This window comes from Crocodylus siamensis, chromosome 2 (genome assembly GCF_052110815.1).
Source record: "Crocodylus siamensis isolate JL-2025a chromosome 2, ASM5211081v1, whole genome shotgun sequence".
Taxonomy (NCBI): domain Eukaryota; kingdom Metazoa; phylum Chordata; order Crocodylia; family Crocodylidae; genus Crocodylus; species Crocodylus siamensis.
The window spans coordinates 31,526,959-31,541,978 of NC_143396.1; the positions used below are offsets into that span (position 1 = coordinate 31,526,959).

Here is a 15,020-nt window from a genome sequence, read left to right on the forward strand (position 1 = left end):
TTGTCCACACTTTAAGATGTGAAACTAGTTTTAAGCACACTTGAGGCATCTTAAAGTTATTCTACTCCAGGGCAGGTTTACGTGTGTGATCTGTTACCCTGCTTGTATTAGACTAGACTAACATGTGGCCACTTTCTAGGTTACACTCCTCCAGTCACCCCCCCACTTCCCCTGCCAGCTTGGATCGGGCCTGTCATCCCCCACCACTGTCCTGGATTGGGCCCACTGCCCCCCATCCCTTCACTGCCCCAGATTGGGCCTATTGCCTCCCCCCAGCACCTCAGATCAGGGCTGCTGTCCTGCAGCACCTCAGGTCCCTGCTCAACCCCCACTACTGTCCCCCCACTACTACCTGGCTGCTGATGCTGTTCTGGGGGACAGGCTGAGAAGGGGAACTGACATGCCCAGCCGCTGCAGCTGCTGCGACTCTCTGGGCTGGGTGACTCTCTCAGGCAAGCAGTTTCCCCTTTCTTGCTTGATCCTCTGGGACAGTGCTGGCAGCCACAAGTGACCCAGGGGACATGGGGGGGGCAGAGGTGAACCACTAGGGCCAGGAGGTAGGTAGGGACCCTGAGAACCAGGGGGGAGCCCCAGGGATGGGGGTGGAAGACAAGGGGGTGCCCTGAGTGGCAGGAGGGAAGTCCTGGTTGGGGGAGATGCAGGGAAAGGGAGGAGAGGGGTGGGTATTCTTACCTTTCAGTCCTCCAGGCCCCTGCTTGTCAGGGGCAGGTTGCATTTGACTTCTTCCTAAGACAACTGATGGGCAGGTTCCCCTGGGAGGTCAGTCTGAGTGGGAAAGGAGTCCAGGAGAGATTATTCTATTTTAAAGAAACTTTAGTGAGGGTGCACGAATAAACTATCCCAATGTGCAGAAAGAATAGCAAATATAGCAGGCGAGCAGCTTGGCTTAGCAGAAAACTCTTCGGTGAGCTAGCTTAAATTAAAAAAAAAAAAAAGGAAGCTTACAGGAAGTGGAAGCTTTGACTGATGACTAGAGAGGAATATAAGGATATTGCTCAGACATGCAGGGATGAAATCAGGAAGGCTCAATTGGAGTTGCGGCTAGCAAGGGATGTGAAGAGTAATGAGAAGGGTTTCTACGAGTATGTTAACAACAAGAGGATGGTCAGGGAAAGTGTGGGTCCCTTACTGAATGGGGAAGGCAACCTAGTGACAGATGATGTGGAAAAGGCTGAAGTGCTCAATGCCTTTTTTTTTTTTTTTACCTTGGTTTTCACAGGCAAGGTCAGCTCCCAGACTACTGCACCAGGCAGGACAGTTTGGGGAGGTGATCAGCCCTCAGTGCTGAAAGAAAAGGTTAGGGACTATTTAAAATAGGTGGATGTGTACACGTCCATTGGGCCAGATGCTGTGTGTACAAGCATGCTGAGGACGTTGGTTGATGTAACTGCAGAGCCACTGGCCATTATCTTTGAAAACTCGTGAGGGAGGTCCCAGACAGTTGAAAAGGGGTAAATATAGTATTCATCTTTAAAAAAGGGAAGAAGGAGGATCCAGACCAGTCAGCCTCCCTCAGTCCCTAGAAAAATCATGGAGCAGGTCCTCAAAAAATCAATTTCTAAGCATCTGGAGGAGAAGAAAGTGATCAGGAACAATCAGCATAGATTCACCAAGGGCAACTCATGACTAACCAACCTGATTGCCTTCTTTTATGAGGAACTGGCTCTCTGAATGCAAGGAAAGCAAGGTTTTTGATACCATTTCCCACACCTTTCTTGCAAGCAAGCTGAGCAAGTATGGGTTGGATGAATGGAGTGTAAGGTGGATAGAAAGCTGGCTGGCTCAACAGGCAGCAGTCAACGATTCAGTGTCTAGTTGGCAGTCAGTATCAAGCTGGTATTGGTTCTGGAGCCAGTTTTGTTCAATATAGTTTCATAGTTAGTAGGGTTGGAAGGGACCTGAGCAGATCGTCAAGTTCGATCCCCTGCCATGGCAGGAAAGAGCGTACATCTAGCCGCCTCTTAAAGACCCCCAGGGTGGGAACCACCACTTCTCTTGGAAGTTGGTTCCAGATCCTAGCCGCCCTGACCATGAAGTAGCGCCTCCTGATATCTAGCCTAAACCTACCCTCTGCCAGCTTGTGACCGTTATTCCTAGTCACTCCTGGTAGTGCTTGGGGGAACAGGGACTCCCCCAATGCCTGCTGGTCCCCTCTGACTAGTTTGTAACAGGCCACTAGCTCTCCCCTCAGCCTTCTCTTGTGGAGCTGAACAGGTTCAGGTCCCGTAGCCTCTCTTCATTAATATCTTTATTAACGATCTGGAAAATGGGGTGTATTGCACCCTCAGCAAGTTCATGGATGACACCAAGTTGCGGGGGGTTTAGTGGATATGCTGGTGGATAGGGCTAGAATTCAGAGTGACTTAGACAAATTGGAGGATTGGGTCAAAAGAAATCTCATGAGGTTCAACAAAGACAGTTGCAAAGTCCTGCACTTAGGACAGAACAATCCCATGCATCACTACAGGCCTGAGACTAACTGGCTAAGCAGCAGCTCTGCAAAAAAAGGACTTGGGTTACAGTGAACAATAAGATAGATATTAATCAGCAGTGTCCCTCTTTTGCCAAGAAGGCTAACATCTTATTGGGCTGTATTAGTAGGAGCATTGCCAGAAGATCAAGGGAAGTAATTATTCCCCTCTATTTGGCACTGGTGAGGCCACATCTGGAGTCCTGTGTCCAGTTTTGCCTCCTTTCCCCCCCAGAAAGGATGTGGACAAAATGGAGAGAGTCTAGTGGAGGGCAAAGAAAATGGTTTGGGGGCTGGAGTGCATAACTTATGAGAAGAAGCTGAGAGAGCTGCGCTTATGTAGTCTGCAGAAGAGAAGACTAAGGGGGGATTTGATAGCAGCCTTTAACTAGCTGAAGGGTTATTCCAAAGAGGATGGAGCTAGGTTGTTCTTATTGGTGGCAGATAAAACACAGAACAATGGTCTCAGGTTGCAGCAAGGGAGATTTAGGTTGGATGTTAGGAAAAACTTTTTCACTAAGAGGGTGGTGAAACACTGGAACACAGGTTACCTAGAGAGGTGGTAGACTGTCCATTCTTGGAGTTTCTTAAGACCTGGCTTGACAAAGCCCTGGCTGGAATGATCTAGTTGGGGATGGTCCTGCTTTGAGCAGGGGGTTGGACTAGATGACCTTCTGAGGTCCCTTCCAACCCTGATTTTCTATGATTCTAGGTCTAGAACAGTCAGAGAACATGTGACTTCTGTAAAATCAAGCTAACTAACACTGATTACCACTTTGAGGAGCCTAGGTGTGATGTGTAACAAGGCCCTTTCAGTACTAAATGCTGTCATATACCAGTGGTCTGGAAATTCAGATGCCTAATACATTTTGCAACAAAACAAATGCAGCCTTGTCTTAGCTGTTAATTTTCCTGTCTGCTTCTAAACAAAACATCCTTTCTACCCTCAGATATTATATGTAGGCTTGGCAGAACTCATAGAGTCATAGAGAATTAGGGTTGGAAGGGACCTTAGGAGGTCATCTAGTTCAGCCCCGTGCTCGAAGTAGGACCATCCCCAGCTGCATCATCCCAGTCAAAGCTTTGTCTAGCTGGGTCTTGAAAACCTCCAAGGATGGAGCTTCCACCACCTCTCTGAGTAACCTGTTCCAGTGTTTTACTACCCTCCTAGTGAGAACATTCTTGCTAATATATTACTTGACTTTCCTTACTGCAACTTCAGACCATTGCTCCTTGTTCTGTCATCTGCCACCACTGAGAACAATTTCGTTTCATCCTCTTTCAACACCTCCTGTCAGGTAGTTGAAGGCTGCTATTAAATCCCCTCTCAGTCTTCCCTTTTCTAGACTAAATAAGCCCGGTTCCCTCAGTTTTTCCTCAAGTCATGTGCCCCAGACCTCTAATCATTTCCGTGCTCTCTGCTGGACTCTCTCCAATTTGTCCACATCCTTCTGTAGTGGAGGCCCCAAAAGTGGACACCTGATGTACCCCAGATGTGATGTCATCAGTGCTGAATACTGGGGAATAATCACTTCCCTTGACCTGCTGGCAGCACACCTAGCCATGCAGCCCAATATGCCCATTAGCCTTGCTGGCAACAAAGGCACACTACTGGCTCACATCCAGCTTATTGTCCACTGTAAACCCCTTGCACCTTTTCTGCAGAGCTGCTGCCCAGCCAGTCAACCCCCAGCTTGTACTAGTGCATGGGATTGTGCAGCACTTTGCACTTGTCCTTGTTGAACCTCATGAGATTTCTTTTGACCCAATCCTCCAATTCGTCTAGGTCCATTTTTATGGACCTAACAAAAAAATCCGTTTTCATTTTTTTATTTTTTATTTTTTTATTTCCATTTTTTTGATGATATCAATATTTATTTTTAATTTTTTTTATTTTTATTTTTATCAATTTAAATATTCAGGATTGCATGAAATTAGGGGTATGGGAAACAGACAATTTATTAATGACAGTGTGCTATTACAGTGCAGTTTAACTGTCTGATGTGACAAACATTAACTGCTGTAGGACTGTCCCCAGCTGAGTGGCAGAGCTGCCATCAGTCCTGGCTCCACTCACCATAGGTCCCTTGTTTGCTTTGTTACTACTTCTTCCTTTGTACCTAGTCCCCTGAGATTTCTGGAAATTGCAGTCCAAACTACAGTCAGCATGGTTTTGTAGAACTGCTTTTCCTATCGTCGCAGATTCCATTAGCCACCATTTTTCTTGCGTCCTCTTTCTATAAATGTAGATTATTAATGATGGAATGTTTTTGTCAGTCTGCAAGTGTGAAGTGAAATCAACATTTGTCAACATTTACTGATAAAGATCGAATCCTGCCGAGCCTAACTATATTATAGCTGTTTATATAAAAATACACCCTGTGTCATACATAAAAATGCCCCAAACGTGCTCACCTTCTAATTACTGGTATGAATTTAAATAGTCTATTTCAGTGAACTATGGAAATTTATGGGCTGGTGAAATTAATAGTTCACGTATTTTTTCCAAGATACTGTTTTAAATGTTCATTAGATTGTACTGACCAAAACATGCATCTGTTTCCAAATCAAAATCATTCTGATATCAACTCTCATTTCAGTGCTCTGAAAAATATTGATGCCATTGCATCTATTGGTGCATCAGGTTTAACTGACATGAAGAAACTAGCTAAATGGGCAGCAGAAGCAAAGCTTGATCCAAATGACCCAAGCAATGCTGCTTTGATGCAACTGATTATGGTAAGATGACTTTAATAAACCATTGTCAGGAAATCTGTGATTAGTGAAGTTGTTTGGGACTTTTTAGGAAATAATCCAAAGAATGTTAAATTCTACAATTAATTAATTTCCAGCTGTGTTTCTTATATTTAGGGATCCAGGTTTTCCATTTCCCACAGGAAAACAGAGTAAAACATGGGTTTCCCTCCTTACTGGAGTAAAATGTGGATTTCTCATTTTAGTGGAGAAACCCATGCGTTTTGCAGTTTTGCAATGAGCCCTCTGCAGGCTGGCAGAGTTCCAGCTTGCAAGGGACTGGGAGGGACTGGGAGATTCATAAATTGTAAAGCTGGAAGGGAACTTGGAAGATCATTAGGTCCAGCCCCCTGCACCAAGCAGGAAAGACAACTGGGGTCAGGTGACCCCAGCAAGGGGACTGTCCAGTCTCCTCCTGAAGATTTCCAAGGTAGGTGATTGTACCACCTCTGGAGGGATCTTATTCCACAGTCTAGACACCCTAGTTGTGAAGTAGTTTTTCGTAATGTTGAGCCTGAAATGGTCTTCCAGGAGTTTCTGACCATTACTCCTAGCTTTCCCCAAGGGTGCCCTGGTGAACAGTTGTCCACCAAGCCCTGGATGTACACTGTAATGTAGCGGTAAACTGCTACTAAGTCCCCTCTCAGCCTTATTTTTTTCAGGCTGAAGTGTCTCAGATCTTCATATGGCTGGCCATGCAAGTCTCTGATCATATGGGTGGCCCTTCTCTGGACTCTCTCAAGCTTTACTATGTCCTTGTGAAAGTGTATTGCCCAGAACTGGATGCAGGACTCCAGCTGTGGTCTTACCAGTGCTGAGTAGAGTGGGAGAATCACTTCTTTGGTTTTGCTGGAATGCATCGATGGATGCCAGGGTATTGTTAGCCCTTCTGGGCTGCACTGCCGGCTCATGTTCATGCTGTAGTCTATTATTACCTCCAGGTCCCTTTCATTCATAGTGCTGGTCAGATTGGTGTAGTGCTGGGAGGAGGGTGGTCAGGCATGGCGGGGTGCCACATGTATGTACATGCACATGTCCGCCAAGCAGCCTGCAGAGCAGCTCCTGCAGGTAAGTGAGCTGGGGGAGGGGGATTGAGGCCCTTATAGGGAGGGAGGGAGGGAGCTGAGGTAGGGCTGGGGCTGCTGCCCTGCCGGGTGGTGTATGGGGCTTGGGGCCCAGGGCTGCACAGGGCCCCAGCGGGGAGTGGGATGGGGCTACAGGCACCTCATCTCGGGTTGGGGAGTTGGGCTGGCTCCCTGCTGCTGCGCATACTCCCTGCTGCTGTGCATACTCCCCAGACTGTGTGCAGGCCAGGTTGCTCTTCCCTGGGGACCCATACCCCCCAGACTGTGTGCAGGCCAGGTTGCCCTTCCCTGGGGCCTCTGCAGCCCAATGGGTGCGACATGGTGCTGCAAAGAACAGCTGGGCCACACAGGAAAGCTGCTGCTAGTTCTGCACTGCCCTGGAGAGGTGTCCCCTGCACACAACCCATTGCTGCGCAGGGGATGTGCTGCCAGGGCAGCGCAGAGCTTGCAGCAGCAAGCATCTTTCCTTCATGGCCCCGCTGTTCTTTGCAGCACCGGGTTGCACCCACTAGGCTATGGAGGCCCTGGGGAAAGGCAACAGGGTGGGAACCCAAGCCCGCAGCGTGCGTGCACCCCCATTCCATGCACAAATCAGGGGGCATGGGTTTCCACTGCACCCCAGGAGTGTGCACAGTGGTTGGAAGCCACCCCCCTGCCTGAGCTCCTCAGCAAACAGGCAGCAGAGGGGAGCTGGGCTCCTTTCTCCTGCAGCAGCTGCTACCTCCTGCTGTGGGCAGGGGACCCAGGTACCTGGCCCTGGCAGCTGGGGGCCCCCTCCCGCAGGGCTGGGGGAGCAAGGAGTTGTGGGTGGGGGGCAAGTGTCACGATCAAGGCTGGGAGGGAATGTGGGGGGGAGTGAGGGGCACCAGTAGGGCTAGGGGGCTGTGTGGGGGCAGGGCTTTAATTTTTTAATCATGGTTTTGTGCAGTTTTATTAGAAAAATTGTGTTTTTGTTTGTTTGTTTTTATTTGCTTATTTATTTAATCAGAGAATTTGTGATTATTTATCAGGGAAAACTAGGATCCCTGCATTATGTTTAACGTAACACTGGGTATTTCTAATTTGCTGCTTTAGCATCAGCCATTTATATTAATGGATTTTAAATCCTTAAAATGAAAAAAAACCCAGACAAGCGAATTCTTTCTGTACCCTAAACATTAAAATTCTATGTAACTTTAATTTGTACGGCCCTTTCTTCATAAATGTTTAATATAATTATGCTGGATATGCTCCTAATGAAGTCATTGGTAGTTTTTATGTTGACTTCAAAAGAAACAGAATTGAGCCCTGTGTGACTATAACAACATGTTGTAGTGTTTGTTTATAGATATGAGATCATCAGCCTCCTAATTGAAAGCAGAGTAGAAGAAGTTTTTTGGTTCTTTTCAGATTGATTGTATTTTCCCATCTTTGCTGTTGCATTGTTTAGCTGTGACTAGTAAGTTTGTTGTATGTCACCTTTCTCATTCATTTAGAAACTTCTCTCTCAATGTACTTTTTTTTTTTTTTTAAAAACTACATGAAAATAACAGGTCCTAGATTCCATCTTATTTGAAAGGAAACCAGCACCTCTAAAGCACCCAGTTAGGTACCTAGGCCAGAAAGGTACCTAAGTATAAACTTTGTAGAGCTCAGGCCGGTCAGGTTGACTTTATGTGGTCTGGAGAAATTGCTGGACCTTCTTGCTTTCAGTAGTGGATTTATCGCAGTTCTTCAAGTTTATGATGTATGGCTAGTATAGGCTTATAGTGTTATTTTGTTCACTGGTCCCTGTTAGGCAACATGTTTGCCTTTCATGTCGTCGTTGGTCTGGAAGGAGAGGGCCACCCCAGTTACTACTACAAGTTCCCTTTCTTTGCCTATAGGTACAAGTTAGAGGTTATTTCACTGTTTTTAGTCCTCAGTGCAACCTTCTATCATTGTATAGATACTACTGTATCAAGTTGCCCGTTTTATGCACTCAGTTCTTCTCTACTCCATTTTCCTGTGTTTCTGAGTGCTTGAGTTTTTCTGCATAGAGGAATTATTTTTCCTTTGGTCAATATGATTTGCTGGACTGGTGGTTTCTCTGTAACAGATCATTAATTTAGTAAGAAATTTATCTTCAAAGTAACCATATTTTTGAAATATGGAAGTCATATTTTTAAAAATCTTGTGACATCATTTGAGAGTCTGATTTTTCAAAAGTACAGCCCAGTAACATGTAGACATGTGACAGTGAACACTGGACACTTATAGTTGTAAAATAAGTCATGTAATTTTTACTGCATTTTATTTAATTGAATATATGTCACCATTAAATTAACTATTTTTAAAATAATCAGATTTACATAATGGCAGTGTTAACATACATTAAAATGCTCATTTTTATCTTCCATGCCTCATTAACATAACAATTTTTGCTTAAAGTATTATTGGAATTGAAGTTTTTACTGGAACTAAAATACTGAAAGGTTTTTGTAAAAAATGATATAAGCATGAATTGAATATCAGGCACCTGCTTTTGCGCTGGTACTCCTATTTCACATGTATGCATATTTCATTATTGGTGGTTATGTGCCCAGTATATCTAGACATATTTTGGTCATCAGTGCTTCACTGAAAGCAGCAATCAAGAGAACCCATCAATTTTTGCATTGATTGTTTTTCAGGGACATCACCTTGATGAAATAGGATCATACGTAGACATGTAGTAGGTAAAATAAGATGGGTTTCTTAAATTGTTCATAGGTCAACTCAGGTATAGAAATACAAATTTTTGTAGAATTTTCATTCTTTCTTGTTAAGAAGTTCAGTTTTGTCATTTGACTCTCTGGCAGAGTACATCAGTAATGCCAATATAACAATTTGGAATGATTTGTTCTGGATGCTAATATGCCATATTTACTCAAATACAAGTTGAACCTGAATTTAAGATGACCCTCCCAATAATTAGATTCTATATACAGGTTTCCCTCGATTTATGCGGGTTCTTTATATGCAAATTTGCTCTTAGGCGATGCACATATTTAGACCCATAATTCATTGTATGTGAGGTAAATTCACTCTTATGCGATCAACATAGATGCCTACCTATCCAAGCAGGGAGGGGAAAGAGCCGTGGCCCCATTCACCCCTCCCCTGGCTGCAGCGGCTCTGGGAGCAGCCAACACCAGCTGACTGTACCAGGGCACGGCGCAGCCCAGGAGCAGAGGTGAGTGGGGACAGGCAGAGCATGGTGGCGCTCAGTGGCTGCAGGCAGCTGGCGCCAGCCACTCCTAGGGCCACTGCAGCCAGGGCTGTGGTGAGTGCCGTTCTGTTCCCTCTGCTTTGCTGCCTTGTGCAGCCCCAGGAGTGGCACCCCTCCCTGCCCCCGCACCTTCCCTTGTCCCCACCTCCCTCCCTCCTTCACCGCCATGAGAGCCTGTCCCTATTTATTACGTTGTAAAGTGGGTTTGCTTTATGCAAATTCGATTTATGCGCCGTTCTCCAGGAACGCATGTACAGCATAAATCAAAGGAAACCTATAAGGAAAATTATGTAAATTTATTATAGTCTTCCAGGGTCAGGTGGTCCCCTTGCCCTGTGCCCTACCATATTTCTTCCCCTTGCAGCCATTCTGCACCACCCCCTACAACTGGCACCCGCCATCCCCAGCTCCCTACAGCCTCTGCCGCTCCTCTCCCCCACTCCCCAGTCTCTGCCTCTTCCCTTCCCACTCCCCACCCCCCCCCCCTTACTGTCAGATGCCGCTCAGACTCTCTTCTTTCCTGGAGTGCAGCATGTGGAAGTGCAGCCCCTGCTGGCCATGTAGCAGTAGTGATGCTGCTGATTGGCCGGCAGGGGACAGAGTTTCCAAGTACTCCATGCCCTGGAGGGAATCCAGTCTGAGCTGGAGCCCAGTTGAGCCTAAGGGGGGAAGGGCGTGGAGACAGCAGAAGCTTCGGGGGGGAATTGGAGGAAGGAGCAGGTGGCTGCTGTGTATCTGACTGGCCCTGACTTGGACTCGGGGCCAGAGTCAGAGCTACAGCAGCTGCCTGCCTGCCTTCCCATTTTATATGCAAATCTAATATGAGGGGCTTCCCCCCCATGCTGACTGAGAGCAAAACCTTGTCTTAGATTTAAGTAAATGTAGTAATAATTGTGACAGAAGTCACAAGGATTCAAAAAAATGCCTGTCATGGTTACACAAGGTGTTCGCTGCATCTCAAAGAAGGGCATGTGAACAGCAAATCTGCCATGTGCTTTCAAAAAAGACTCACTGAATCAAGAATTTCACCTTATATTGTTCTCCAGTGAGCATTTCTTGTCTTTGGATTCTGACCTAGTCTTGGCTGGGGCAGCATATTCTGTGGCTTGATCTATTCTACGACATTTTGCTGACATATATGTAGGTTAGCTACAGGGTGTGAAAAAATCATGCCCTCTAGCCAACTTATGCCAGTAAATCTGCCCTCTCACTCCTATCTGGATGCAAAACTGGTAAAGGACTAGAAAAGCAAAACAAAAATTAAATAGTTATTTAAAACAATGAACCCTGTGCTTCACTGGAGAGCAGGTTATCATCATGGTCGCTGGGAGAAAGACATTTACAATCTGGCACTTAAAACCTGAAGTCATTGCAGGACTGGGCGTTAACATGCGAATAACTTTATTCATGTCTGTTGTTTCAGTCAATTGTAAGTGCTGGGCTCTTTTTGAAAAGTAACTTCAGTGGGACTGCTCACATCAATAAGGCTATGTACAGGAGTTTGTCATGAAGAAATTGGGCCAACATTAGTATACTGTATCATAGTTCTTCTTTAAATATTGGTGTGGGATTCGTTTCTGATAGAATTTGCTGCTGCCTTTTGTGCTCTTTCATATTACATTTAAATTATGAAGGAATTAAAGTTGACTGTCTTCTTTCCCAGCTAGGGATTATCAAAAATCTTCTTCTCAAATATAAAGTGTTTTAGTTGCATTCATGCTAGGCTTGGTTACAGTGAGACTCTTGACAGTATATCAGATTAATGGAATTAGGCAGTTTCTTAAAAATGGTATTGTGAATTTTTTTCTTTCTAAATTGAACTTTTCATATTTGCTTCTTTTGTTTAGGTTGCCACTAGTGGAGATACTTATGTTCCTGATTTCTTCAGACTGGAGCAGTTGCAGCAAGAATTTAATTTTGTTTCAGACGAGGAACTTAATAAGTCAAAACGATTTCGACTTCTGCAGCTCAGAAACAGAGAGGTGGCAGAGTTCCGAAACTACAAACAGGTGCCTTTAAATGACAGAGAAATCAGTGAAAAAATCTTCCAGGTAGAAAATCAATTTAGATTATTTACGTTAAGGTCTCTGGTAAAATGTTTCTTTCTTGCATAGGTTTAACATTAGTAATTTTTTATTTAAATCAGTTCCTCATTACTTTAAAGGCCAAGGTGGCATCAAAAAGGTTACAGGACCATAAGCTGGAAAGGAATTTTACTTTTAATATACCCTGTATACTTGCATACCATATGCACCATTGCCCCCAAAAATCAGCCCTCCAAAACTGGGATGCTTGTCTTAAATGGGGAAGCTGATTTTCTGCACTGGAGTGGAGAAATTGAAGAATGGACGACAGCTCTAGTGGCTGCCATGCTTCTCTCCCTGCTGGCTTCAGGGAGGTAGGGGTAGAGTTCACTGTTCAGGGTTAGAGCTACTGCGTTAACCCTTTCACAGCTGCTGCTGAATTGGCAGTAGCTTTTGGTGGGGCTGGAGTTGGTGCAGTGGACTGCACTCTCAGACCAATATTTGTGCACCAACCTAGCACTGAATCAGGCCTCCAGAATGACCCCATGTTCAAGATCCAGCTTGTGGACTGGTCCTGCACCACTCATCCAGGCCATGGGGCCAAATAGGTTGAGCACCCTTCCATTAGATTCCTCATGGAAGGCATGATGCATCATCAGAGTGATAGACAGAAATCTCTCTGTCATAGTTTCACAATATAGGCGAGTCAGTACTTTTTCCCACTTCGAGTGGAATTTCATTTTACACTAACAAGTCAAAGTTCAGCTCTGTGAATAGAAGCAGTGAAGGAATTCTTTGAACTATTTGTGGTAATTTCGACTATGTAATTTCCAGCTATTTTAAAGGGATTCTTTTATTACTGGAAGTTGTGCGACTAAATATAATATTTCCACTAAAGCTTTAAAAAATGTCACTGTTTACATCCAAATCAGTTTGTTCTGATCTATTATGTTTTTATTAATTCAACATTTTATTATTTCCTTACGTGAAATGATAGACTAGAAGGGATATCAGATAACAAACTTTGTATATACTCCTAGGATTATGAAAGAAGGCTGCGTGAGAGGGATATAATTGACTGCAAGGATCACCTAGATGCACACAGAGCCTTTGTTGCCAAATATCTCCAAAAGGTGAGAAATGCAAAAATTGTGAATCCTTCAATTTTTCTAGACTTACTAGTTCAATAAGTTACTGCTGTATTTTACCGCTATAATTTTGAAAGCTACAAATTATACATAAGTTATGTTCAACATTGAAAGTAGTTTTATGTAAACAGGCATAACAGTTTATAAATTGACAAAAGGAAGCTTTAGAAGAAATCCAGGCAGACTTTTAAAAAAAAGCTAAAAGTGGAATCCTAGGTAAGTAGACTTGAAAGAGAACAGAGGAGGTTTCTAGTCCAACTCTCTGCTCAGGACAGGGCCATCTCTGTCTAAACCATCCTAGACAAACACATCTTCAGCTGCATTTAAAAACTTCCAGCAATGGAAATCTGTAATCTAAATGATGTGTTCCAGAGCTTAACCACCTTCATTGTTAAGAAGCTCTTTCTAATATCTAGCTGCTGTGTCATTTCTTGGCACTCATCCAGTCACCTGTGGGCAAAGAGAACAGTTCTTGCCATCATCTTAATAACAACTTTTTTGTGTGTGTTTGGAGACTGTTATCAAATCTCTGCTCAGACTTCCCTTTGCTAGACTAAAGATCCCAGTTCTTTCAGGCTTTCCTCACGAGGTCACATCTTTTAGACTTTTAATAATTTTTGTTGTTCTTTAAGGGACATTTTCCAATTTTTCTGCATGTTTTTTTGAAATACAGCAGCAAAAACTGAACACAGTATTCTAGGAAAGGCTTCACCAGAGCTGAATACAGTAGAAGAATCCAAACATTTCTTTGTGTACAGCACTCCTACTAATACATCCCACTATATACTGTTAGCTTTTTTGCAACAGTTGTTGACTCCTTCATTTTATGAGCTGCTATAACCCTCAAGAGTACATTGCCAACTACATTTCCAAATTATATTAAAATTGATTGCAGGCAAAGATAGGTTCAGCCCCTTTTACAGCCTAATTCATTAGACCTCACTGGATCCCACAGTATACGGGACTGCCAAAACAATATAGAAACCCTCTGAATGCTGCACATGACAGCTTTGCTCCAGAAGCATGCTGTGAATAGGACACAAGTGCCATCCCTGAATGAAGGAATCAAAAGAGAAATAGGGCTGGAAGGGACCTCCAGAGTCCAACCCCCTGCCTGACTCAGGATCATTCTTATCCAAACCATCTTAGAAAATATCCATTGTCTAACCTATTAGCAAAATTCAAAGCTTCTGAAGATAGCAGGAGAGAGAGAGAGATGGCACAGTTTAGTTTTATGTCAGCATAAGAAAGTAGTTGGCATAATGCAATGATGTATAAAGATGTAGGCAAGATGAGATTAGATCTTAAATCACTAGAAGAAAATATCAGAATCAGTATTGTAGACGCTCTTAAATAGATTAGAAATCCCAGTTTCCTAAACTAGTATGCCTCTAATTCAACCACTCTCCTTCTGTTTTCCTTCCTCAGAAAAAAAGAAATCTCACTTACGCGCTTCAGCCTGTCACTAAGGGATTATTTGTTATACTGGGAATTGAAATCATTAAATATTTTTAAATTGTATTTCCTTGCAAACATCATACTTATAAAAGGTGTCTTATCGAGTGACTTACTCCAAAAGGCTCTATTTGTCATGCAGTATCAATTGCACAGATAACAGCAATGCAGTCTCCCCACACTGCAAGCCTCCTCTCTCCCCCCATTAACTGTTTTGTTAATCAGCTTCATCCCTTACTTGAAGTTCAACCCTTAGTTGCTGCTGTTTGTTAAATTTCTGGTGGTGATCTCTGTCCCATTGGACTCTGGAAAACCTGAAGAATTTCTGATCATGCATCTTTCTGCATTCTTCCATCTCACCTAACTAGTTATTCATCCAAAACATCTAGAAGTCTGCTTCTGGAGGAGTCCGATTACTTCTGAAGTGGGCTAGCATTTTTTGCTGGCAAAATGACTACGGAAAGGGAAGCCAGAATCAATTGTGTCCCTCCTTTTTATGAAGTGGGTTAAGAAAAACCTTTCCTTTTTTTTAAAAAAAATGGACTAGATGTATTTCCAGTCATTCTGAATCAGATGTGCAATTGCTTTTGCTTCCAGGTTAGAGAATCAGTGATAAACCGGTTTCTGATAGCAAAACACCACTTACTACTTTCTGACCTGGTAAATGAAGAGGAAGCTCCTAGCCTGGGGTAAGAGGAGAACATTCATTATATATAAATGCAAAACATTTCGTCTAAAAATCTCCATGTTTCTAACTTCTATTTTTTTTTCTTTTCTGAAAAAAAAATAGTTGATGTGACAAACTTCCTAATTATTTAAATATTGTTTATTTAT

General features: G+C 43.6%; 1 protein-coding gene across 3 annotated transcripts in view; it reads left to right on the plus strand.

Moving 5' to 3' along the window:
• The window catches only part of CC2D2A (coiled-coil and C2 domain containing 2A), a 118,490-nt gene that overhangs the window by 63,342 nt on the left and 40,128 nt on the right, over window positions 1–15,020 (plus strand). For 2 of the 3 annotated variants that reach the window (XM_090035620.1, XM_090035621.1), the window contains 4 exons: window positions 5,092–5,230; window positions 11,407–11,610; window positions 12,624–12,716; window positions 14,784–14,875. In XM_090035620.1, coding sequence (XP_089891746.1) covers window positions 5,092–5,230; window positions 11,407–11,610; window positions 12,624–12,716; window positions 14,784–14,875 — 528 coding nt within the window. The remainder of the gene's footprint in view (window positions 1–5,091; window positions 5,231–11,406; window positions 11,611–12,623; window positions 12,717–14,783; window positions 14,876–15,020) is intronic. The other variant, XM_090035618.1, reaches the window with a different exon arrangement.